Here is a 23,570-nt window from a genome sequence, read left to right on the forward strand (position 1 = left end):
CACTGACAAGGTTGCTATACAGATGGCCAGCTATCAAAATTTTCGATACCCACAATAGAGTCTCAGGAGTAGGTAATTGAACAGCACTGACATTATCAACTGATAAGGCTGCAGAAATGCACGAGAATTCTCCTCTAAATATTTCAACTTATCCAATTATTGTTTTATTATCAAAAAAATGTATATATTTTCTATGTAACTATTTCAAAAATAACAAACACGAGTATTTTATTTTAAGAAATCGTAATTTTATTACCGATAATACAAAGATCTATATATCTTACCTACAGTAGTATGTAGCAAACTTTTTTTTTCTAAAAGTCGTCTTTAATAGTACCTAGTCAATGACATAGGATCAATTAGCTGAGCAGGTGCTTGATCCATTCTTCTTATCTCTATATGATATCAGAACTCAGAACGATCAAGTGGTGGCAGAAAAGAGATTTAGAAGGATCCAGAAGAATCTAGAAAGATTTCGAATGTCTGCCATTGTTCGTCAGGTTGTCCGTGACTGTATTCAGTAACGCTCAGGCTTTAACAAGCTCCAATAGCTCCTTTCACACAAATATTTGATAATTGTTATATTTCACTGCCTTTCTCACGTTCGACATGGACCGAAGAGATCGCGAACGAATAAATTATTGCTGCGACAAAGTTGTATCCAAAATTGATATGAAAAAACTCTTGCCAAAGTTGCTGCAAAACAAAGTCTACAACAGAGATGACACAAACATGCCTCGATGGAAGGTGAGTTTATTTAGTTTATTTTATTGTAGTTTGTTATATCGTCTGACGTATAGAAAGCGCACAATCGTTATCAATTTCTTTTCAGAGTAATTGTATACATTTTTTTTTTTATTAGCTATTGGCTGCTGATTTTTTGGCATGTTTTTAAACAAGCAAGCTCATTGTTAGAAAAAAAAACAATAACTTATCAATACTATTGAATGCTGAACATTTTTTCGATATTTTTCTCTTTTTTAATTTTCTTAAGATTTGTATAAAAATAGTACATATATCTTTATAATAAAATAAATTGAAAAATATAGAAAATCTTAAATTTTTTAAATATTATTAATTTTGTACACTAAACTATAACTTTATTTAAAAAACGTTTATTTGAAACATAATATTAAAGCCATTACTATTTTTTATTGCATTTTTTAATAATGTCGAATAATTTTTACTTTGCAAATCTTTGTTTTTACAAAAAAGACATAAAAAAATGAGTGTATTTTTGTTAAAATCAAAAGTGAGTAAATTAAATTAAACAATTATTCTTCTTTTGTCTCTATAAGATAAGCAGAATTCTAGGAAAATGAATTATATTTGTCATATATTTTTCATTTACACTCTCTTTTAAAAAAAGATGATAGAGAAGAAAGAGAGATGGAAAGGAAAACAATTCTAAGGTATTGTGATATAGTATTATTTATCCTTTATGAAAACCAAAGATTTGGGAGAGATTTGGGAGTTTTAGTACGTATTATTTATAGTTTATGATATTATTTTGTTGTATATATTATATTTAATTATTCTTTTTTAAGTTATCAATATTTTTTTAGTCAGTTTTGATATAGATACAAATATTTCTAATAAATATAAACACATATACATATATCTACATATAAATTATATTGAATTTGCGCGATGTGTGGAATAAATTATCAATATCACGAGAAAATTTGCAAAGTGTAAATGATTAAAAAATAAATATGAACTAATTGATAAATAATAAAATTATAAAAATTATATATTATATATATTGTATCACATTATATATCATTATGTAATATCTCTGATTGCAGAAAAATCCTATGGCACCAGATATAGTCAAAGATATTTATTTAACGATAAAAACACGAGGACCACATGCATTTAAAAATTTAATTCTTAGTCTAAGACAGTCTGAGCATGGAAATATAGCAGATATATTAGAAGGAAAAACTAGCGCAAATAATGCAAGGTATATTTTATTATTTTATATTTATTATTTTATATATTTTATTATTCATTAATAATTTTTCTTTAATGTTAAATATTTTATAATATATATTAAAAAGAAATAAAAAATTGTTTAACTATATACATTAGAGAGATTTAGCATTTTCTTTTAATTTTTTTCAGTTTTGGATATTAATCTAAATTATTTAGCTGAATTTAATTTTGATATTATTGATACTGTAAGTAATGTAAGTATAGCATTAGTTATAGTCATTGTAAACATGGACATTCTAATGATTTTAAATGCACAAAAAAATACATAATTTTTTTAAATGAATGCCTATTTTACTTTTAATTATATATTTAAATATTTGCTTTATATATATTTATATATATATATATATATATATATATAATTCAAAACAATTTAGTTGTGAGATAATATCTCACTAATTACTATAGCTAGTACATTTAAGAGAAGAGATAATAGTACTAAATGTTTTGTTTAAAATATATTATTAAATAATTAATAATTACATAGATAAAAGAATTTGGAGAATTTGAAAGAAGATTTGTGTGATCAATATTTAATGCTTACACAAAAATGTTGAGTTTGTGTATAATTTAATGGTTAAATTTTTGAAAATTATTTTTGAATTTTCCTTTTGTAAATCCTTTCATTATATTTACAATATTTTATTTCAGTTCTGATCAAGAAAACAATTCATTTGATAGACCTTTCATCTGGTCTGACAAGCCTTTAACAATAAAGCTTCGTAAAGCAACACGATTTTTAGATCGTGATTATGATATCATTGAACGCTATCCCATGCGTAGTAAACCTCGTGGGTTGGTTTTGATAATTGCAAATATATATTATTATTCATCAGAAGATGAACCAAGACTTTCGGCACAACACGACACAAATAATTTGCAAACATTATTTGAAGAAATGGGCTTTAAAGTAGTTGTACATGAAAATTTAACTGGAAAGGTATATATAAGCTTGAAAACAGAGAAAATTTTTAATACAATGTATGTTTGGAAATAATTTTTATATTAAGTATATTATACTCGATATTAGTATGAATTAAGAATTATATGATGCAATTAATATGATATATATAATTACATTAACATATTGTTTTTTTTTTTTTTTTTTTTTTTTTTTATTAGGCAATAAAAGAGGTAGTAATAAAATTCTCAAGAAGTGATGATTTGAAAAAAGTCGATTCGTGTTTTGTAATATTTACAAGCCACGGTACTGAAGACAAAAATGCAGAAGACAAGGAAAATAACACAGAAATTCAAGGAACAGATTATTCTAGTGCAAGCAGCCAAACAAATTATGAAAAAGTTATGTGCACCGACATTTGCGATTATTTCACTGCAGAAGCTTGTCCACAACTTGCAGAAAAGCCAAAGATATTTATTTTCCAACTTTGCAGGTATCTAATATAATTGTAACTATAATTTTTCTTATAGTTTTACACATTTGCCTATATCTCCGTACATATTTTTAAGAATTGTATCTTTCATGCAATTTTGTGTAAATTTTGTTTGTATTTGCAAACCAAAACTTAAAAAAAGTACAATATTTTTTCTTCTGTATTTAGTTATTATATATTCTGTATTTATTCTATGTTTTTTAGAGGAAAAAGAAAACAGAAAGCCATAGCTCACTGTAGGACTGCCATGGATACCATTCCCATGGATGTCAATCCAAACGCGAACAATTTTGAACATAATCACATATCTAATATGTCTCGATTAACAACAAGAAATTATTCAGATATGATCATAGTTCAATCTACCTTACCTGGTCATGTATCGTACCGAGATCGTATAACTGGTAGCTGGTTCATACATTATCTTTGTAGTACATTCATGAATTATGCTTGCACAACTCACATTCAAGATTTATTTACTATGGTAAATATTGTGATACTAATAAAATATAAATTAATAGTGATTCTCTTTCTCTTATAAAAATCTGCGATTAATGCAATTTATAGGTTGATGCAGAATTGAAAATGGTCAGAACAGGAAACGACGAGTGTCAAACACCATCTATACAGTTATTGGGATTTAATAAACATTGTTATCTCAATCCTGGCCTTTTTGAATCGTGACAATGAATAAAAAGAGCAAGCAATATTTAAATTATGCAATATTTTCATACTTGTTGATTGCAAGTATTTTAATTTGTATTTATAATTTATAATTTCGGTGCTATTATAGAACATTTTTATATTGTAAATAATTACAAATTTTAGTATACAAAGTTTTACATGCACTTTTTATGGGAAAAATGAGTCGTATCTTTTAATCATTTTTTAATTTTTTTACATATATTATATGTAAGATTATTTTATTAAGAAATATAATATGAACATGTATTTTTCTCTCCTTATTTACTCATTGTTGTTTTATTTTATATTTATTCTATTTGCTACTATTCATAATTCTTTTTATTGTATTCATCCTTTTCCTTCCATTTTTTTTTATTTATTATTAATTCTTCATCTATTTCTTTGTGTATAAGCTCTATGTCAAATATAATAATTAAATATTTAATCAATGCTCTTTAATTGTGAGTATTGTATTTATTTCAATTTTAATGTAATATATGTTCAGTATATGTCTTCTATCAACACATACTCTTTTTGTTTCTACATAAAACATTTTTTGCTCATACAAAATGCAGAAAAAAGGTGTATATCTCACAACTTTAAAGAAATTTATTTCGAGCATCAACTGCTATATGCTATATTCTGTATGCTGTAATCTTGTGTGTTTATCTTATATTTAGGATTTATCGCACAATAATGCATTAACATTTGCAGAAAAAAAAAGAATATTTAAATATCATATTTAAAATAGCTCGTGATCTATGCATTTCAATCTTCTTATAAATATAAATTACAAAAAATGATTCACTTCTATGCTAAATTTTATCTTACCACTTGTTTACGGCTTTTGTAAGCACCTTGATTATATAATTGGCAAAATTACATGCAAGTTTGCTATACCATATAACTTTATAATAAAAATTATGCAGAGGTATTATGCTCAATATAAAATTTCAAATTATCGATGAAATTTAAGAACAATAAAATATGATTTGAAAGATTTCTATTGAAAAAAATCATTGGAAAAATTTGATCTTAATTTAACTCTAAAATCCGAGATATTTTTTTAATGTATCAATAATGAAAGAAAGAGTCAGTTATATATAAACTTAAAAATATATGAATAAGTTAAGTATATTTTATACAATACAATTTCAGAAAAGTATAGCTATCGATTTTATTTATATAGTGTCATAATCAATAAAACGAATGATGGACTAATATCAAGGCAGTTGAATTATGTCGATGAAGATGAGTTTTATTTTATATTATTATATTTTGCGGATTTTTTTACGTTCATATTGAATTATTCTGCACATAGGTACAGCGCATTTACCAACATGCCTAGTACAGAGACTGTGCATTAGAGGAACGTGGCCGTTTGATCTTTTCAAGGTTTTTGATCACAAGATCGTGCAACGAACAATAGCGATTGCGAACCTCACACATGACGAGCCATAAACTCACATATTCCTTTTCATCTAATTCTTGAATCGCTCTTCTATAATCGATAATGTGTGGATATTTCGCGACTTTGCTAACGATCTTTCCTCTAGAGATGAAATACCTGCAGAAATAAGAGATAAAATATAATTCTTTTCTCTTGTTATGTAAGTAAAGTAACTAGAAGTAATCTAATATCGAATGCATCACATATAATATATAAATGTACTAATTACTTTTACCTAGAAATTTGATCGAAGAACGCGGCTGCTTCGCTCTCAACTGATTGAATCTCAGATAATGTATCTTCTTGTATTGATACACCAAAGTTATTCCCATCCTCAATTTTTGGAATCAGGAAAGAAATCCACATTTTTAGCTAGAAAATTAAGTCAGTAAATTAAGGCAATGTCAATCATAATTTGAAAAAATACATTTAACATTACAATAAGTGAAAAGTGTTTAATAGATTATAGTAATAAAATAAAATATTTTTGTAATAGATTACAACAGACATATTTTTCAAAATTATCCTAATTTTTATTTAAAATTTATTCAGATAAGATTGTTTTACAAAGATTAATCATAAAAAAAATAAAAACCATGCGTAGTTTTATTATATTAAAATATTTAAAAAAGATAATAAAGATTTTAGCATTTGTGCATTTAACACTTACTAAATTAGAATCCTCCAAAAGTTGTCTAATGTATGGTTTAACTATGTAAATCAGATCACATAATTTTTTGTTGCACGGTACTGGACCGTTTGGTAGTACCATAACTTTGGTTCCACTGGTTTCTTCTGCATTATTGTCCAACTTAAGCTTTTTTGTAGCAGGGGCATCTTCGGAATGATTAAGAATTATAGGGTCTGGAATTGGAACGTTTAATTCTTGATGTACATCTGACAACTTCCGGTTACAGAATCCAGGTGTCTCCAGCAATTCATTTAATTTAACTATTTTCTCAGGAAATCCTTTTATCAACAATTCCTCCGCCTAAATAACGCATACATATGGACAATAAGTATATATCAATAATTTATCACTATATAATTATGATAAATACATCAAGTAATGTTTATTGAACATATATATATATTTGTGTGTGTGTGTAAAAAATATTAAAAAATTATTTAAACATTTAAAAGAGAAAGAGAGAGTACAAATTACCTTAGTCTTAAGAGAATCCTTGTATTCTTGAACCTGTAAGATAAACTCAAAAGATACATCACTTTGATAAGATTATTGTACATAAGTCAAAAATGATTTAAAGTCAAAGTAATGTATATATGTATATAGAGTAATGTATACATCAATATAATATTTCTCAAATATTCTCTCGATATTTTGTGGCTCTAAAAACTTGATAATTTGGTATGTTATTGAAATAGAATAAAAAATGTTTGTTTTTTATGTCAATAGTTGTAAAATTTATGTATAATACTATAGTAATGATTAGTTTTATTTCTTTAAAAATTAAATACTTGTAGAATTTAAAGAAATGATACAAAGATTTGACAAATTGAAGGAATTATAAATGTATATAGCATGTTCAGGATATAGTATTATCTTTGATAATGACTTAAAAATATTAATAAACACAAATAAGTAATATAAAAATACATCAATAAGAAAAGCAAATAAATAATATAAAAATATATTAGTATCTCCATAAAACATTACTGATAGTATCACAATATGAAAATCATATTCATATAGCCATAGCTATAATACCTCATTTTCAGTACAACCATCCAATAACGCATTACTTGACTCATTACTTGAATTACTAGCAAATGTAGAAAACATTTATACAAAAAAAAATTGATGAGAGATAATAAAATGATGTGCACAAAAGTTACTTTAAGCAACTTTAGAAACTTTTAAGCAAGAATTTAGAATTCTGTAAAGTTTAACTTGTACTTTTATGACAGAGTATAATTTTAACAGGTTATAACAGATTACACTCAATTGTTTAGATTATTACATCATGGGAGAAAATTTAACAAATAGTGATAATTTGTATGTATTGTATTATTGGAAAAAAAGGTAAATATAATTTGTTTTCGATATCGAAAAAATTTAGCTCTTTCTATGTAAACTCATCTCTAAAATTTCTTATTATAACAAAATTATTACAACAATCAATCATATAATTTACAGTCGTTTCATCTTTTCATTTTCCGAAAAATTATAGGTAAATTGCTATTATCAATAATTGCTATAAAGTAGAAAGTCAAGTCATCGGTTTTACCATTATTTTTACAAGTTGCAATCTGTCACAATTTTAACAAATTATTGTCGTGTCATACTGATGCTACATTCAAAGAATAATTGCGACAAATATTTATCTGTTGTGACAATCCATGCAAAACTTTAAGAAAAAATTATTAATGGACTATAATTAAAACAAAAATAATATTAATATCAACCTTTATTGCGTGATGTTTGAAAAAGAGGATTTATTCAACACATATAAATTCGTGAAAAGCAGCCTTCATCATTACAAATTATTTTTATATCCGTGTTATCTGTCAAATGACTGTCAATCTGTCATCGAGACGAGAAATTATCGGGTTAGACAGACTTTACTTTGCGCGAGTAAAAGAAATGCTATGCGGAACATGTTCCTGAAAGAGGTTAAACGTTTCCATCAGAGTTTTTTTTTTTCTCATTCGATATTTTTGCGGCTCGTAAATCTAAGCGATGGAGAAAAGAAACGAATCGCGGGACATCGTCGAGGTCGATGAAATCGAAACGTCTCGATAGATGAGGAGACGCAGCAACACAAACATGACCGCTCGCGCAAACAGCGGACGGTTAACCTAACCGGTTATCGTGTCTCGAAGCAGCTCTCAGTTTCTCGCCATCCTGAACAACAGAAGGATATGCGAAAACCGGACCGAGGAGATGTTTTACCTTTTCCACTGTAGCATCCTCCATTATATAAGTTCCGTAAGAAAAAAGCTTCCGCTGTAAACCCCCGTAGCTACTGTGTGTATGTGTCTCTTTGTTGAAAAACGTGCAACTCAAACAGGAAGTTCGCGGCTACCATCGTGTACAACTGCTGTTGTCAAGCGAGGATCTCGACGGCATTTGGCGAAACTTGTTGGCCTCTCTTTTTACCTTCGACGCCTTTTGCATTTAAAATCATACGGATTGGATATTTACGTTTCTCGAAAGGAGAGGGAGGTAAAAGATAAATGTGATTGACAGACAGGCATCTGGTATCGAGTTGCGGATACATGCGCATGATCGCGGACCCATGATCGATTTTTCAAACGTGAATCACGCTATGGGGAATATATCGACTGAAAAAAAATGATTCAGCAATCCTGATAAAATAATAATTCTGCAATTAAATGCTATATAAATTAAGCTTTAATATTATAAGGTTCATAACTCTCGCATATTTGAGAGTGAGAGTAAAAATAAAAAAAAAGTTATATATGTATATTTTTGTCTAATGTCGGATAAAATTCGCAGCCACTCATGATATTGGAATCTCTGTGACATCATTTTTATTCTCGTTCTTGTTTTTTCTCTAATTATATATACATTTATGCTATATTTAGGAAATACAATAATTTTTGTTCATAGATTTGCTCGTTTTATTAGCATTTTTTATATATTCAAGTTTTCTCTTTTTCATTTCAAATACAGAGGACAAAAACAAACAAATTTAATTCTAGTATCTACTTCTTGTAGAGCATATTGATCATAATTGTCATTGAGAATGTACAGAGAATCATTTTTCTATGCTCAGATAATTTTTTTATTTTATATTAATGTTTACATGTTTGATGATTCAAATACAATAGACGAATTAGAGATTTGAAGTTTTTGATGCTAGAAATTTTGCAAATCTAAAATTTATATTTTAAACAGAAGTAATATATTGCAGAATTTTTTAAAAGATATAAAATTCAAATACTTGAATAATGCTTAAAGTATCCAATGTTTTTGAAAAGATTCAAATATTTGAAAAAAATTAAACTTCCATAAATTCTGATCAACAATTTCATGATCTTACATCGAGGGCAAGAGAATAAATATAAGAAATAACTTTTTTACTTTGTTATATTTTTATAATTTTTCGATATTATGACATTTTTCTTCACTCTTTCTTGAAGAGTATTTACAAAAAATAATTCCAAAAAAACACGAGAGAGTATGTTGATTAGAGATCAAGCAAGTTAATTTTACATATGTATAATTTCATATTTATCTCATTTTTTAAATAAAATTCCTACTATTAATAAAAGCGATTCTATATAAACGTATTGTAAATGAGCACTTTTTTTGTCACGACACTTGTGTGTCGTTCATTTACGTTAATTACGAGAAAAATACAGTTAATCGATAATATTTAATGAGAGTAACTAATTATTAATGGTTATAATAATTGCGATAAATTTTTTCTTGTATAAATACATATTAAATAGGGCTAGGTGAGTTTCTTGGCTTTCTGATAAAGTGTATCGACGACTTTTCCCATGCTATGTATTGTATCTAATGCGATTTCATAAGTTTTATCGCGTGGTGTATCTTCGAATACAATTAAAACACCTTCTCCTTGATCAAGAACTCCTCGTAGTTTCTTGTCCAGAATCATCTGCGATAATTTTTTTTCTACTTGCGCTAATGGCAAAGATATGCACGAGGCAATATGACCTACCTATGAAAAAAGATTAATATATGAAAAAGAAAAAATATATTTTATTTTATATATACTCTATCGCTAATATAGAAAATTTATTTTACCAAATTTATAGTAAAAAACAAAAATGTAGATTTCTCGTATATTCTTTACAAAGTGTTTCTACATATAAAAATATCATATATATCTATATAAATACCTGGACTCTTGAATAAGGTTCGACTAAACGACACAAATTTTGTTCCAGCATAGCATCATAGAGAGAACCGAGATGTGCACGTACGATTACATCGTCTTCCAATTCTTGTCGATATTGCTTAACTGCCTTCTGAAAATCTGCTAGTGATCGTCGGTGGCTAGCTTCAGCTACCGCACGCATTGCGTCTAGATCTAATCCCGCGTATTTCACCGCCAGTTTGCCTGACATGATAGTTTGAACGTCTTCCGGCGTGCGCAACATAATTTTAGAAAGTAGCATATACTTGAGCGCGATCAATGCCTTGGGACTTTCAACGCTGTCATATCTAAATGTGAAAAACAAAGATGGACTTATTATAAAATATAAAAAGTGAATAATTGTAGTGTTATTAAGATATTATGATTACCCTTCAAAGGCTTCATAAAAATAAGAATAAGCAGTCTTGAAGTCTCGTTCGTCTGCAGCATGCAGTATTCCTGATTGTAGATCTAGAGCTGCTTGCATTTTAGGTGGACAGTAAATCGCGTTGGCAGTTGTCCTGGCACTGGTGAGCGCCGCTCTCGCTTTTGCTAAATTGCTCAATGCGTGATATGTCTTGCTCTCTAACAATTGAACCTCCACTAGTAATTGTTTGTCATCCAGTTTTTTGAGTTCTTTGAGAAGAGCAGACCCCAATTGCAATGCTTCGCTGAACATGCCCGTGTCGAAATAAAGAGCTATTAAACGGGCTTCTAACGATTGCCTTAAAAACGTTCTGCGTTCTTCCTTTGCCCATTCTATGCATTCTTTACACAATTGCACCTAAATACAACACATGTAAGTAACATATGTAACATTTCATTTTTCTTTTTTTTGTAATATTTATAGTATATATTAATATTAATATAATTTTTTAAAATAGAAAGATTTGAATTAGAAAGCTCAAGCTTAGATTTATAAATATATATACAGGATTTCAAAGTTAAATGATTAAATATATATAATTGTACATTCAATAAGTGTGTATAATTTTGCAGAGTGTCACTATTAGCAAACTAAATATATAAACATATTTATTTAAACTAGTACTATAAATATCTCGACAAGCATGATTTGACGTTTTTCACTTGTGAAAAAAGCATAACCTAATCCATTCTCTGGAGCATCTAATTCAACGTCTTTTCTTATGAATTACATGAGAACAAATCATTTCATTACCTCGATACCTATACCAGCCTCCAGATCCAGGAAGAAGTCCACCAAAGAGCGGACAAGCTTGGCGGCCTTCGCTTTACTAATAAGACTAAGGAACGGTCTGGTAGCTTTGATAAGCTCGGCCAGCTCCTTCGCCTTACCCTCCTTCTTGTAGAGCTCGCCCAGATGAAGGATACCCTGCTCCTTGACACAGATGTTGTCCTCGTCATCGTCGGCGCCGATACTCGGGTCCGAGACGATCTCGTTGAGTAGCGAGATACCCTCGCTTCGGTTTGTCATCGAAACAGCCTGAGCCCGTTCGAACAACATCGCACCGGCCATCTCGGGGATGATTGATGGTAATCTTCTTCTTGCTCTTCTTCTTCTTCTCTTTATGACTGGTTAGGCTTTCTATACAAAAATTTGCACGCTGTTGGTGTTTATATGAATTGTAATCGACCACCAGCAAACAGTGCAAGAACTAGTGTGTAGAAATGGTTCTCCAGAAGAGGATGAGTTGCAAAAATTATACCCAAAATGGAACTCGCGCGAGAACGCGCCCAAACACGTCCGATCCCGTCCCTAGTCGGCAACGGAAATGATTGGTGGCAGTGAATGCATGATCGTGAGACAGCATGCTTACGGGCAGATCTTTTTGCGCATGCGTGAATGATATCACTGCTCCACGTGACCGATCTCAGCAGACTTTAGGTTTTAATATAGGACAATTTTTAGAGCCTACAAATTGTATTATTTTCGATATTTATGTTAATGATATACTAAATATCTGTTATATCTCTTTAAGAATAAACAAGAAATATTATTTAAAAAAAACCAAATTATATATTATTTATTTTAACATTATCTTTTAACATTCCTTTCCATAATTATTATAAATGTAAATTAAAAATAACTATTACAAATGTAAAAAAAAGATGAAATAAAAGTATGCTAACGATAAGATTATTACAGGTTACTCAGTTTATGTATAAAAATATGTGGACATAGCAATCGCAAAAATTAAATATATTCCAATATGCATAGACTTTATTGCGATAACAATTAATCACATTTAACGGAAACGCGCGCGCATACATACATACAATGTGAATGAAATCGTATCATATTGAATGTTTTACATATACATTTTTTATGAAACACATGTAAAAAATTTTTTTATTCATTTATAAATTATACAAATATTACCTTACTTATATTTTTCTTCTTCAAATTATTTGCAAACTCATCAATCTATTGATTTCCAGCATGCATTAATGAAAATGTAGCATTTTTCAATATTATTACTTGTAAATGGCAGAGTGTTTCTTCCAATCTGAAAAATATAAATAAATACATAATATATAATCTTTCACACATATATATATATATATATATATATATATATATATATATATATATATGTATATAGGATTAACATACTTTTTCTTTAGATTTTCTATTTCATTATATATTTCAACAAAAGTTTTTAATCCATCATTAACAGTGCAATACACTTCGCCTTTCAATCCAATTAAATTTATGATGCTCTTTAAGGTATTTGTACATTTTGTTAATATTTCTTGAGTATTTTCCCATTCATCTTGTGTTTTAGGAAGTATTATACCATTACACCGCAATACGTCCATAGGTTGTAAAAAAAATTGTAGCTTGGATAGCATATCTTTTGCAATCTTAAATGTTTCATGTTCTGTAAAAATATAAACATATTTTATATATATTTTAATATATAATCCTATCTGAATAAAATTTAATATAATTTTAAATATCATAAATCTTACTGGTACATTCTGTTACTGCAGCTAATTGCGCATCTACTTCTTTTTGTGCTAAGCTTAAGTTTATTATATCACGTTCTCTTGATTTGATTTTCATCAATTTTTTTGTATCTTGGTCAATCTCCTGTGCTATAGTGGCTAATTGTGTGACCATCAAATGTTTTTTCTCTTCAGTCTTTTTCTTTATTATGAGATCCATCATCATAGCTTGTAAATATTCGTCGTAAAGAAGTCCAAGTTCTACCTCTTTGCATTCAGTATCTGCTTTCTTTTGTCTACATTCAGTGTCTAAGTTTTTTGATAAATGCGGTGGCATAATTGACTGCCTACTGTTTACTGTAATCTTCTTTTTCAGCATTTCTTATGAAAAGTAATAATACATAATATTACGCTAATGTAGCAAAATAAGGTAATCAACAAAATTTTACAAAATAAAATATTGATAAAACTCTTACTATGTGTAATGTCACCTGGCATCATAGTTGTTCTATTACGAGAAGTAGTTCCATTTTTTGAAATATTGGATAATGTGACATCTAATACAGTCTTTCCTGCAATCTCCGATACATTTTGATCATGAACTCTATAAAAAAAAGCATACACATTATATGTACACAAATTAAAATATAATTAATACTTTACGGTAAAGCAATAATTTCACCTTCGAATTCGTCCTGATTTTGGAGTGCCTTTTGGCTCTTTCTGCATTTTTCGCACCAAACTCACCAGACTTTAAATATTTTTACGCGTAGCAAAGTCGTTTGCTTGATGTTTAAAGTTTTTATACTTTATTTCCTTTTTTTTCCCTCCAACAGCTTGAAATACATATCTATACATCAAATACGAAGATTGCGTTCAAAAATCCATTCGGAATAGAGTAAAATATTCCTTTAGTCTGATTGGACAATCATACACCACTTCGACGAATAGGTTTTTGAACGCAATTATAATAGTGTCAGAAAGCGCAAAAGAAACTTTCAAAGATTCTAAAAATTCTCTATTTAACAGCCAATCAGAACGTCTAATAGATTACAAATGCGTAAGCTGTTCATTTTTCTTTTAAATAAATTTAAATAATTTCTTAATTTTCAAGTGGCCTATTACATCAAAGACAATTTTAGCTGCACATATTTTGCATTTTTGCATTTTAGGCAAACACGAAGGAAAATGTTATAAATAAAATATATTTTCTATTTCACTCGTGCTGATAAAGCTCGTAAAAAACGTAAGTTTGCTGAAACTTAGAGTATAAAATATTCTCGTATTAAAAAAATATTTTATAAATCTACTTAGAATATTTTGTATTTAAGAAGATTATATTTTGAAGTTTTATAGAAATTCACAAATTGTGTTTTCTTTCAGTTTATTAGAATATTTAAATATTCACTGAATATTCTATTTTTAGAATATATTTGTGGAATAGGTCTGTGCTATCTGGATACGTGATGTATGTGTACTGCTATAAATATTTTACTTTTTTAATATATATAAAATACATTTTATGAAGACGAAAGTCATACTTTTATTTATCATATAAAACTCTTTTTAATAGTTCGCGTCATATAAAATTTAATAAATCGATATTGTAATACGCATAAGTGCAGCAATTATGAGAAAATGTAAGGTCATATATTTCATATCCAATCGACAATAATAAAATATGTTTGCAATCGTGATGACTTAAAAACATCTCTCACCAATTCTGATAATCAGTTATATATTTGATTTAAAAATTATCGAGTTTTTAGCAGATTATCCAAGATTATGTATATATTCTTAATCATATATTCTGTTCTCGAGATGATTTTATATCATTTCATATAATAATTAATTTCTTTTATAAATCGTTTTTTCAACATATATATCATATTTTTTAAAGCCTGAATTATTTCACATCAGCATGTTATTATTGGTTGGATTATAATAAGATAAGAGAATATATATATATATATATATATATATATATATATATATTATTTTATAACATTTTTTAATATATATCACAAGCTCTCGAAATGAAAAATAAAAAAAAAGTATAAATATGAATATATTTCCGTTATAAATATGTAATAAATAATTATACTTATGATTATGTTTTTACATATTTTATGTAAGAAAGACGTTATTCATTATCCGATTCGAACTGCTTAAATACATAAAAAATTTAAAAACAGATCGATTATTTCAATAACTGTAAGTGCCTTAATTGAAATGATGAAGATACGCTAGCTATAATCGTTTGGAAAGTAATGCAGACAGTCGGCAAATGAAATGTAGTTTGGAAGAGAAACGGTGTACGTATTACAATGATTAAGAGCATTCGAACAGTTTTAGCACCGCTCTTGATAATCAGTTATGTGTCTGGATTAAGAATTATCGAATTGTCTGCAGGTCGTTCAAGAGTATGTTTTAGTATCTTATATATGCTCCTATTTTGGTCAAATTATTTTTTCTACTTAAGGTTTATAATAATATCTTATTTTACTAATGCACATTATACTATTGAATATTATATATGTATTGGGCTAGACATTTTGATAACATTAGTATCAATTGTTTTTGGAGTGTATCATGATAAGGTATGTGCGATAAGAAATTATTAATTATTTAATATATGTAATTTTGATTATGTATTTGAATATTTTTTTTTTTTGATATCTGGAAGCTACAACAATTTTAATAAGTAATATTTTTTCGTTTAACAAATTGCCATAAAGACATGCAATATGCCATATTATATTAATGCAACACAAGTTATTGATACAAATTTCTTTCCTAGAAATATTAAATAATTTATTGCATATAAAAAAAATATATAAAATTAACATTTACATTCTTCAATTCTTTTAAAAGTTATATTATTATATCAAATCTGCCACACATAGAATTAATTATAAGTTTAATTATTTGTCCACTGCATTGCCTGTTTGTGACAGAAATTTAGAAATTGTTTGAGGAAGCTCGACATTATTGATAACACATTGTTGAATATTGGAACAACGACTGATTATTACAAGCTATATAAAAAAACAATATGTCTCATCTTAGGATGGCTCCTATTGATTATATTAATGACTTATGGAATAGCATATTGGATGAAAAATGAATACAACTATAATATTTTGACAGTTTTTTATGCTTTCATTATACGAAATTATTGTTCTTATATTAATATGATCAATGATATGATTATTGCAAGTATTTTTGGGTTGGTATATCTTTTTTACATATACGAAAATTATTTTCTCTCTAACAAAATTATGTGTACAAATTCATAAAACTATATTATAAATAAATAAAAATAAAAATAAAAATTTTTTGAATTTAAAAAAGAAATTTGTCGAAAAGATGACAATAAATTTATATTATTATATTTGTTACACTATTACATTCAATTTTCAATTAATTTTCTTTTACATTTTTAGATACGTAGGATTAAAATTTGATCAAGTTAACCAACATCTTTTGAATTTAACAAGAGATAACAAATGTAGAATAAAGCGAGCTTGGAAAAGTTCCATGCATCAACATAGATTTTCACAAACTCCAAACAAAGAATGGATGATATGGATCATAATGTAAGAAAGTTAACATGAATTCTATCAATCATAGGTATTTTAAGCAATAAAAGTAAATATTGTGTTTGACACATAGACATCTTCATTCGGAGTTGCGTAAAATATCCCGTGAGATAGACTCGATATTTGGAGCACAGATGACTTTCAAAATGGGATGTAATTTTTTTTGGCTAGTGCTCGACTTGCGTGAACTTCTCGGTGTAATACTCATCAATAATTATATCACATCTAATAAAATACTATACTTTATTATGGCATTAATGTGGCTTTGTCAAAACATTTTGAAACTTTTTTTCATTATTTACGCATGCGAAACGATCAGCACTAAGGTATTCAAGCCTCAAAAATAATATCAAATTTTACATGATTTTCCTGAATTAAAAGAATCATTCAAATTTTATTTTGCATATTTCGATTTCAGGCAAATGCCACGGGAAATTTAATAAATAAAGTGTCATACTCTATTTGTGATGGTGAAGCACGTGAAAATGTAAGTCTTAATATCTCTCTATTTAGCTTATGTAAGGCTATTAAAACAAATCATAATTTAAATTTGACCAAAAATAAAACAATTATAAATATGTATATTAAATATAATTTATTATATTAATATAGATATCACAGCTCCTATTGCAAATAACTCAATCACCGGTAAGATTCTATGGAATTGGACTTTTCCAATATAACTACAAATTTCTTTATGGGGTATGTTGTGAAAGGCTATTACAAACGTAATTATCTGGTACAAACAATTAAATATACAAAAATTATTAAAAAAAATTCAATATTTTTTAGTTCAGTTCATCGATTACGACCGTTGTAGTTTTATTAATACAGGCGTACATAAATAAACAAACATTTTAAAGAAATGACGATTAATATATTGTAATAATACAATAAATAATTGTATAAATAATTACAAAAAACGTTGATAAATAAAATTCAGGTTATAACAGATATGTAACAACATTTTTGCAATATTTTTAACAAAACTGTATAAAGCTAAAAATGTATTTTAACAATGTTATAGAAAGATATTGTATGGTAAAAGATAAATTACATATATATATATATATATATATATATATATATATATTTTTCTTTTATAATAAATTCATTTTTATATAAAATCGCAAAATTCCATATATTTTATCGAGAAATACAACTTTTATCAATATTTTTATCAGTATACTTTTAGCAAGTATTTTATAAATATTTTTTATATTTATATGTTATTATGTCATTACTTTTTAAATAATATTCTTTAAACTTGGCTCTATGTCACTATTTATAATAATATTTATTATAATAATATTTTTACATACATATAATAGTGTACAATGTTAATGTATAACACATTCTTAAATTAAAAAATAAAGCAGAAATATCAATAAGTAACGCAACATTAATATTTGTATCATAAATATAGAAGAAGGCAACATATAACATTAGATAATATAAGTGCATTACATGCACTTAATTTTATTATTATATGTATATTATCAGATATTAACATCAATTAAAATCGACTTACTATAACTGTTATTTGATGATGTTTTTTAATCAAGCGTAATAGCATTGTATAATCATAAAAAAATAAATTATAACTTACAAAAACAACATCAAAGTTTGCGTTATAAATATATACATATTTGCGTGTTACTCAATATATTCAACCAATTTTTTTTTTTTTTTTTGCTAAGTCACGGTGTGTAAAATTCAATAAATTGATTATTTCATTATGTAATTTCAATTACAACATTTATGTATGATAAAATAATCGGCTATTATTACGTTTTAGTACTTTGTTGGCAAAGCAAGTGCACTTCGAAGTCATATATCCACGTTATGAGTATTCGAAAAGTTTTATCGCCATTGTTAATGATCAGTTATGTGTGCAGTTTAAGAGTGATCGAGTTCCCCATAGGTATCCCGAGACAATGGTCCGGTCTTCTCTACATGCTGTTATTATGGTCATTATATAATTTTGTTTTTATATATGGAGTAATACCTTATACGATTGATTACTCCATTTTATACCATATTTGGATTGGAGTAAATATGTTTATAGTATTATTATCAATTATTACTGGAATGTACTATGGCAAGGTAAGAGACTTAACATAGAAAAATATTCCCGAATGTTCAAAATCATTGATTATAAAGTGGAATGCAACTTATAAGTTTTTTATATTTATTTTATATAAGAAAAAAAAACTGTCAAAAAAATATAAAAGTTTTAACATATTAATACATCATAAATTGTTAACATTAGTATTATTGTCTTCTTATATCAGGAATTTAGAAATTGTATAAAGAGCCTCACTATTGTGGATGATACATTGGAAAAATTGGGAATAATAACAGATTGCAAATTGTATAGAAGAACAATATGGTTCATTTTAGGATGGTTTATGCTAGCCATATTTATAATTTGCATGGAAATTATTTATTATTCTTGGAGATCACATGAAGACATTGTACCGACTATCTATGTTCCTTTTATGCGCATTTATTGCATTCATATAACCGTTATCAGCGATTTAATTATAACAAGTATACTTGGGTTAGTTCATTTTTATAATATGCAAGAATATTTGTACAAGAAAATTTACTGATAATTATCCACTAATCTTCTCAATCTTTAGATATATAGGATTGAAATTTGACCAAATTAATAAACACCTTGAGAAATTAACAAATGGTAATAAATGTAGAAAAAATCTAGCTTTGGAACATTCCGTATTATCTTTTCATCAACCTAAATATGCAAAAGCTAAGAGCAGTATAATATGGATTGTAATGTAAGAAGATTTATATCGATTTAATTTATATCAATTTAATCATTCTTTAAATTAATTAATCATGGCTGTGCTTTGCGCGACAAGTTAATATCAATTATATTTACGCAGGCATCTTCATTTAGAATTACGTAAAATATCCCGCAAAATATATTTAATGTTCGGAATACAAATGACTATCGAAATGGGGAATTACTTCACTTTTATAGCAATTGCAATTCAAGAGCTTTTTAATGTGATATTCATCAAAAATAACAAATATTTGTTCAATAACAAAATATTCGTTTATATTTATTTAATCATCATATTATTATGGCTATTCTTACACGTTTTCAGACTTTCTCTCATTAATTATGAATGTGAGAGTGTTAGCATCAAGGTAAACTTCAAAAGCAAATTAAACTCCAAAAATGCATCTATTTGAAATTTATTTTTAGTGTTTAACAATTATTTGATTCATTAAATATATATATATATATATATATATATATATATATATATATATATAATAAATCTAATGTTAAAAAATAACATTAATTTTATTTTATATATTCAAATTTTAGGCAAATACAACAAGAAACTTTATAAGTAAATTATCATATTCCAATTGCGATATCGAAATTCGTGAAAATGTAAGTCTTAACATTTAATATACTAATTTGTTATCAAAAAATAAAATTTTTTTAAGTTTAAATACATATAAAAACAGAAAATAGAAAGCATCTGTATTAAATGATTCATTGTATTAATACATACAGATTCTACAATTTTTACTTATGACTCAATCACCATTCAGATTCTATGGGCTTGGACTCTTTCAGTTTGGCTTCAAATTTCTTCAAGGAGTACGTTATAATGATATAATTGTCATTACATACTTAAATCCATGATAAATAATATAAAAAAACTACTGTTTCTTTCTTTTTTTTTCTAGTTTACTGCATCAGTTGCCACCGTTTTAGTTATATTACTACAAGCAAATATAAATGAGAACATTTAAAAAAATTATGACAAACATAATATGCAAAAACAATATGATTGACTCTATCGGCTTACTTCACATGAATTTAAGAAAATGCAACATATCTGTGCAAAAAAATTTACTATTATATTCATTCGGATATTTTTATTTTGACTTACATAAAAATATCTAGCTAAATAAATTCAGTATATTTTTTGTGTAATATTTAATATAATATCAAAATTAATAGAAAAGGAATTCCTTGTCGTAATTTTATTATGAGACGTTGTGTACGTTTTCCAAGTTCTTTTCGGTAATTGTATATATAAAAGTGTCAGTTAATTTAAAATTATTTAATTGATATGGTTAAGATATCAATTATATATTTGGGCGTTTATTATATATAAATATATATATGCAACGTAAATTTACGAAAAAAATACAATTTTATATTTTAACACTAGAAAAAAAATAAAAATCTGTATTTGATGTAAAATTGAAAGGTCCCACCGAGATTTGAACTCGGATCGCTGGATTCAGAGTCCAGAGTGCTAACCATTACACCATGGGACCTTGTTTCGAACGTGTCTTTCTTCATTATTTTAAGTAATCAACTAACGTGCATATCTAAATATTGCTTATTTTAATTAATCCTATTAAAGAAATTTTCGTAGCAAGATATTATGTTGAAGAAATTATCTAATAATGTAAATGCATTGTATGCAAATTAAATATAATTATTTGATAATATTAAATATTAATAATTATATTTGATAATATTAAATATTAATAATTTATATTTAATAATTTACATACATATAAATATCACATATATATAATTATACTAAAAATTAGTAGAAATTAAATAAAATTAATAGAAATGCATAAATAGAGTATATAAAAAGTATTTCATATGAGATATTTATTTATAAATAGTTTATATATTTTATATAAAATATAAAACACATGTGTACACAGAGATTATAAATGTATATATATATATATATATTTTATACATATATCACAAGTTTATTTTAAGCATCGAGTTTAATTTACTTGTTTTTTTCTTCAATTTCCAAAGTTTCTGAACTTCTGTCAGTAGACTCCTCCGCTTCTTGCGTACTTGATATAATTGTACTTATATCTCCTTCACTTTTTTCATTTATTAATTCTGTTCTCTCTGTTTCTTTATCGGAAATTATCTAAAAATTTTATTTTTTATCAAGTATATTTTTCACTATATATATATATATATATATATATATATATATATATATATATATATATATCAGAACTTTACTTGTTGATAATATTATAAATAATTGTTAATAATGCATGTATATACTGGCATTTTTAATAAAAATATTTTTACCTTATTTTTCGTACTATTGCATATTTCAAGAAGGTTGTATTTTTTAAATTTATAATAATTTGGAGCAATAGAGAATAAACAGATTCCACGTATAATTTCAACAACCACGGCTATTTCTGGATTCTTCAAGTCTGCTTTATTACCCGGATTTTTTTTTAGAATTATTTCTGCCAAATCTTGAATAATCTCATCCCTCTTAATGCTGTTATTATTACGACGACTAAAACATAATTATTTCATAAATAATAGAGAAATGCAAATTTTTACAAAATATCTGTCATATATAACTTACTTAAACACAATGCTGAATGTTTTAGGTTCTTGAGCAAAATATTTTTCAAATAATGCACTTGCTTTTGTTTTTATGTCATCCATATACGCTTTGCATATAACTTCTATTGGAAGTAATCTTAATAAGTATCTAGTACACTGTTCTTTGGTTGTATCCAATTTGATAAGAATTTTGGTGACTAGCTCTAATGGATTTGGTAAAGTACTTGCTATAAAAATCATATTTTTGGCACCTGTATCTACTACCTATAGAAAATAGCAATGTTGATAAATATAAAATGTTTTCTCAAAGAAAAAGATTTCATTAATGTCAATAATTATGACATTAAGAACATACTTGAAATTTTCGAGAAGATAGTGGCATTTCATGCTCTGTTCTAAGTTCATTGATTTCTTTCTCCAAGACAGTGGATATATCTTCATCTTCATCGATATCTTTTAAAGATTTATCAGCCTCTTTTTTATTAATAATATTTGTTGTGCTTAATATTTCAGATTCCTTTAAATAAAAAAAAAATTATTGTAATAAAATTTGTGATACACACACAACGTTGTAACAATTGTTTTCAAATCTTATATATTTTTTTAAGCTACATGTATATATCTAACATATACATATTCCTAAATACCTTATTTGTATCCGATTTCTCATCTGCAAACAGATTAAGCAATTTGTAAGCGTCAGTGATACAGCCTTTTTCGTGAAAGTTGCATGTACATAAGAATCCCGTCATACCCGGTTCTAATATCAATTGTTTACGTCTTTTGTAATTGTTACGATGATCAATAACATATTTGTTATTTCTTTTCCGTGTATCCATCGCACTGTTGATGTTGATCTGTGTTTGTCTCTTTCAAATAAGAAAAATAAAAGTTATGATTTTTTTCTCTCTCTTTCGCACCTATGTAATGACCAGTGTTGTTACTGTTGTTAGACGGGCTCCTTTTTCCGCACATGCGCAAAGTAATGTGGCGATTCATTATATATATATATGTATATGTGATGGCCATCTTAATTGAAATAATTTATTTCTTTTATTTGTATTATATTTTTAAATTTTATAGAAATTTAATATTATTTTTGTTACTACACAAAAAAATACAGTAACTAGTTAATAATATAACAATATAAAATTAATATATAATTAATAACTTATATAACTTTATTAAAAATTATAATATATAGTGCAAGTATATTTGTGTAAGAATACAGATTCA

General features: G+C 26.5%; 6 protein-coding genes and 1 non-coding gene across 15 annotated transcripts; 2 read left to right on the forward strand and 5 right to left on the reverse strand.

Annotated features, from left to right (window-relative positions):
* The first annotated feature begins 409 nt into the window (after window positions 1-409).
* Window positions 410-4,107, forward strand: LOC126853468 (caspase-2-like). 4 transcript variants are annotated; one of them, XM_050599258.1, is made up of 7 exons: window positions 606-747; window positions 1,299-1,412; window positions 1,809-1,966; window positions 2,650-2,938; window positions 3,121-3,392; window positions 3,597-3,876; window positions 3,960-4,107. In XM_050599258.1, exons 3-7 carry the CDS (start codon window positions 1,818-1,820, stop codon window positions 4,074-4,076), a joined length of 1,107 nt encoding a protein of 368 aa, XP_050455215.1. In that variant the 5' UTR covers window positions 606-747; window positions 1,299-1,412; window positions 1,809-1,817; the 3' UTR covers window positions 4,077-4,107. The 4 variants fall into 4 exon arrangements, with proteins under 4 accessions (XP_050455213.1, XP_050455215.1, XP_050455214.1 ...); XM_050599257.1 differs by having other exon boundaries at window positions 607-833; XM_050599259.1 differs by having other exon boundaries at window positions 616-747; window positions 1,370-1,412.
* A 423-nt stretch (window positions 4,108-4,530) lies between these two features.
* LOC126853492 (proteasome activator complex subunit 3) lies at window positions 4,531-8,645 on the reverse strand. 5 transcript variants are annotated; one of them, XM_050599300.1, is made up of 5 exons: window positions 8,441-8,645; window positions 6,689-6,736; window positions 6,197-6,517; window positions 5,762-5,898; window positions 4,531-5,643 (listed from the first exon to the last, which is right to left on the reverse strand). In XM_050599300.1, the coding sequence occupies exons 1-5, from the start codon at window positions 8,462-8,464 to the stop codon at window positions 5,421-5,423; spliced, it is 753 nt and encodes a 250-aa protein (XP_050455257.1). In that variant the 5' UTR covers window positions 8,465-8,645; the 3' UTR covers window positions 4,531-5,420. The 5 variants fall into 5 exon arrangements, with proteins under 5 accessions (XP_050455257.1, XP_050455259.1, XP_050455258.1 ...); XM_050599302.1 differs by having other exon boundaries at window positions 6,689-6,724; window positions 8,441-8,644; XM_050599301.1 differs by having other exon boundaries at window positions 6,692-6,736; window positions 8,441-8,641.
* A 938-nt stretch (window positions 8,646-9,583) lies between these two features.
* On the reverse strand, window positions 9,584-12,154 carry LOC126853466 (26S proteasome non-ATPase regulatory subunit 11). Of its 2 annotated transcripts, XM_050599252.1 has the most exons (5): window positions 12,086-12,144; window positions 11,578-11,964; window positions 10,787-11,181; window positions 10,381-10,705; window positions 9,584-10,199 (listed from the first exon to the last, which is right to left on the reverse strand). In XM_050599252.1, exons 2-5 carry the CDS (start codon window positions 11,893-11,895, stop codon window positions 9,969-9,971), a joined length of 1,269 nt encoding a protein of 422 aa, XP_050455209.1. In that variant the 5' UTR covers window positions 11,896-11,964; window positions 12,086-12,144; the 3' UTR covers window positions 9,584-9,968. The 2 variants fall into 2 exon arrangements, with proteins under 2 accessions (XP_050455209.1, XP_050455208.1); XM_050599251.1 differs by having other exon boundaries at window positions 11,578-12,154.
* Window positions 12,155-12,578: 424 nt separating this feature from the next.
* Window positions 12,579-14,175, reverse strand: LOC126853487 (uncharacterized). The gene is made up of 5 exons (XM_050599293.1): window positions 14,011-14,175; window positions 13,805-13,932; window positions 13,353-13,709; window positions 12,994-13,261; window positions 12,579-12,886 (listed from the first exon to the last, which is right to left on the reverse strand). Exons 1-5 carry the CDS (start codon window positions 14,055-14,057, stop codon window positions 12,805-12,807), a joined length of 882 nt encoding a protein of 293 aa, XP_050455250.1. The 5' UTR covers window positions 14,058-14,175; the 3' UTR covers window positions 12,579-12,804.
* A 1,480-nt stretch (window positions 14,176-15,655) lies between these two features.
* On the forward strand, window positions 15,656-17,852 carry LOC126853478 (uncharacterized). The gene is made up of 7 exons (XM_050599278.1): window positions 15,656-15,928; window positions 16,286-16,557; window positions 16,775-16,927; window positions 17,004-17,256; window positions 17,349-17,417; window positions 17,543-17,632; window positions 17,723-17,852. The coding sequence occupies exons 1-7, from the start codon at window positions 15,656-15,658 to the stop codon at window positions 17,789-17,791; spliced, it is 1,179 nt and encodes a 392-aa protein (XP_050455235.1). The 3' UTR covers window positions 17,792-17,852.
* A 3,338-nt stretch (window positions 17,853-21,190) lies between these two features.
* Trnaq-cug (transfer RNA glutamine (anticodon CUG)) lies at window positions 21,191-21,262 on the reverse strand. Its single transcript has one exon. It is a non-coding gene; the product is annotated as a tRNA-Gln (tRNA).
* A 348-nt stretch (window positions 21,263-21,610) lies between these two features.
* LOC126853483 (THUMP domain-containing protein 1 homolog) lies at window positions 21,611-23,297 on the reverse strand. The gene is made up of 5 exons (XM_050599286.1): window positions 22,982-23,297; window positions 22,690-22,851; window positions 22,354-22,598; window positions 22,062-22,281; window positions 21,611-21,891 (listed from the first exon to the last, which is right to left on the reverse strand). Exons 1-5 carry the CDS (start codon window positions 23,171-23,173, stop codon window positions 21,742-21,744), a joined length of 969 nt encoding a protein of 322 aa, XP_050455243.1. The 5' UTR covers window positions 23,174-23,297; the 3' UTR covers window positions 21,611-21,741.
* Between the last annotated feature and the right edge of the window lie 273 nt (window positions 23,298-23,570).

This window comes from Cataglyphis hispanica, chromosome 12, assembly GCF_021464435.1.
Source record: "Cataglyphis hispanica isolate Lineage 1 chromosome 12, ULB_Chis1_1.0, whole genome shotgun sequence".
Classification (NCBI taxonomy): domain Eukaryota; kingdom Metazoa; phylum Arthropoda; class Insecta; order Hymenoptera; family Formicidae; genus Cataglyphis; species Cataglyphis hispanica.

Bases quoted from the DNA above. Each gene is read 5' to 3' on its own strand.
- LOC126853468 (XM_050599256.1), top strand. From the start codon at position 610: ATGGACCGAAGAGATCGCGAACGAATAAATTATTGCTGCGACAAAGTT. The intron at 748-1,808 runs GTGAGTTTATTT...CTCTGATTGCAG, and splicing joins CAAACATGCCTCGATGGAAG to AAAAATCCTATGGCACCAGA. The intron at 1,967-2,649 runs GTATATTTTATT...ATTTTATTTCAG, and splicing joins ACTAGCGCAAATAATGCAAG to TTCTGATCAAGAAAACAATT.
- LOC126853492 (XM_050599305.1), bottom strand. From the start codon at position 7,330: ATGTTTTCTACATTTGCTAGTAATTCAAGTAATGAGTCAAGTAATGCG. The intron at 6,725-7,255 runs GTATTATAGCTA...TTTATCTTACAG, and splicing joins ATGGTTGTACTGAAAATGAG to GTTCAAGAATACAAGGATTC. The intron at 5,899-6,196 runs GTAAGTGTTAAA...TTAATTTTCTAG, and splicing joins TTTTGGAGGATTCTAATTTA to CTAAAAATGTGGATTTCTTT.
- LOC126853466 (XM_050599251.1), bottom strand. From the start codon at position 11,895: ATGGCCGGTGCGATGTTGTTCGAACGGGCTCAGGCTGTTTCGATGACA. The intron at 11,182-11,577 runs GTAATGAAATGA...TGTTGTATTTAG, and splicing joins AGGCTGGTATAGGTATCGAG to GTGCAATTGTGTAAAGAATG. The intron at 10,200-10,380 runs GTATTTATATAG...CTTTTTTCATAG, and splicing joins AACCTTATTCAAGAGTCCAG to GTAGGTCATATTGCCTCGTG.
- LOC126853487 (XM_050599293.1), bottom strand. From the start codon at position 14,057: ATGCAGAAAGAGCCAAAAGGCACTCCAAAATCAGGACGAATTCGAAG. The intron at 13,933-14,010 runs GTGAAATTATTG...TTTTTTTTATAG, and splicing joins AAATCAGGACGAATTCGAAG to AGTTCATGATCAAAATGTAT. The intron at 12,887-12,993 runs GTATGTTAATCC...TATATTTTTCAG, and splicing joins ATAGAAAATCTAAAGAAAAA to ATTGGAAGAAACACTCTGCC.
- LOC126853478 (XM_050599278.1), top strand. From the start codon at position 15,656: ATGATTAAGAGCATTCGAACAGTTTTAGCACCGCTCTTGATAATCAGT. The intron at 16,558-16,774 runs GTTGGTATATCT...TTACATTTTTAG, and splicing joins ATTATTGCAAGTATTTTTGG to ATACGTAGGATTAAAATTTG. The intron at 17,633-17,722 runs GTATGTTGTGAA...AATATTTTTTAG, and splicing joins ACTACAAATTTCTTTATGGG to TTCAGTTCATCGATTACGAC.
- LOC126853483 (XM_050599286.1), bottom strand. From the start codon at position 23,173: ATGGATACACGGAAAAGAAATAACAAATATGTTATTGATCATCGTAAC. The intron at 22,282-22,353 runs GTAAGTTATATA...ATTATGTTTTAG, and splicing joins ACATTCAGCATTGTGTTTAA to TCGTCGTAATAATAACAGCA. The intron at 21,892-22,061 runs GTAAAAATATTT...TAAAATTTTTAG, and splicing joins GCAATAGTACGAAAAATAAG to ATAATTTCCGATAAAGAAAC.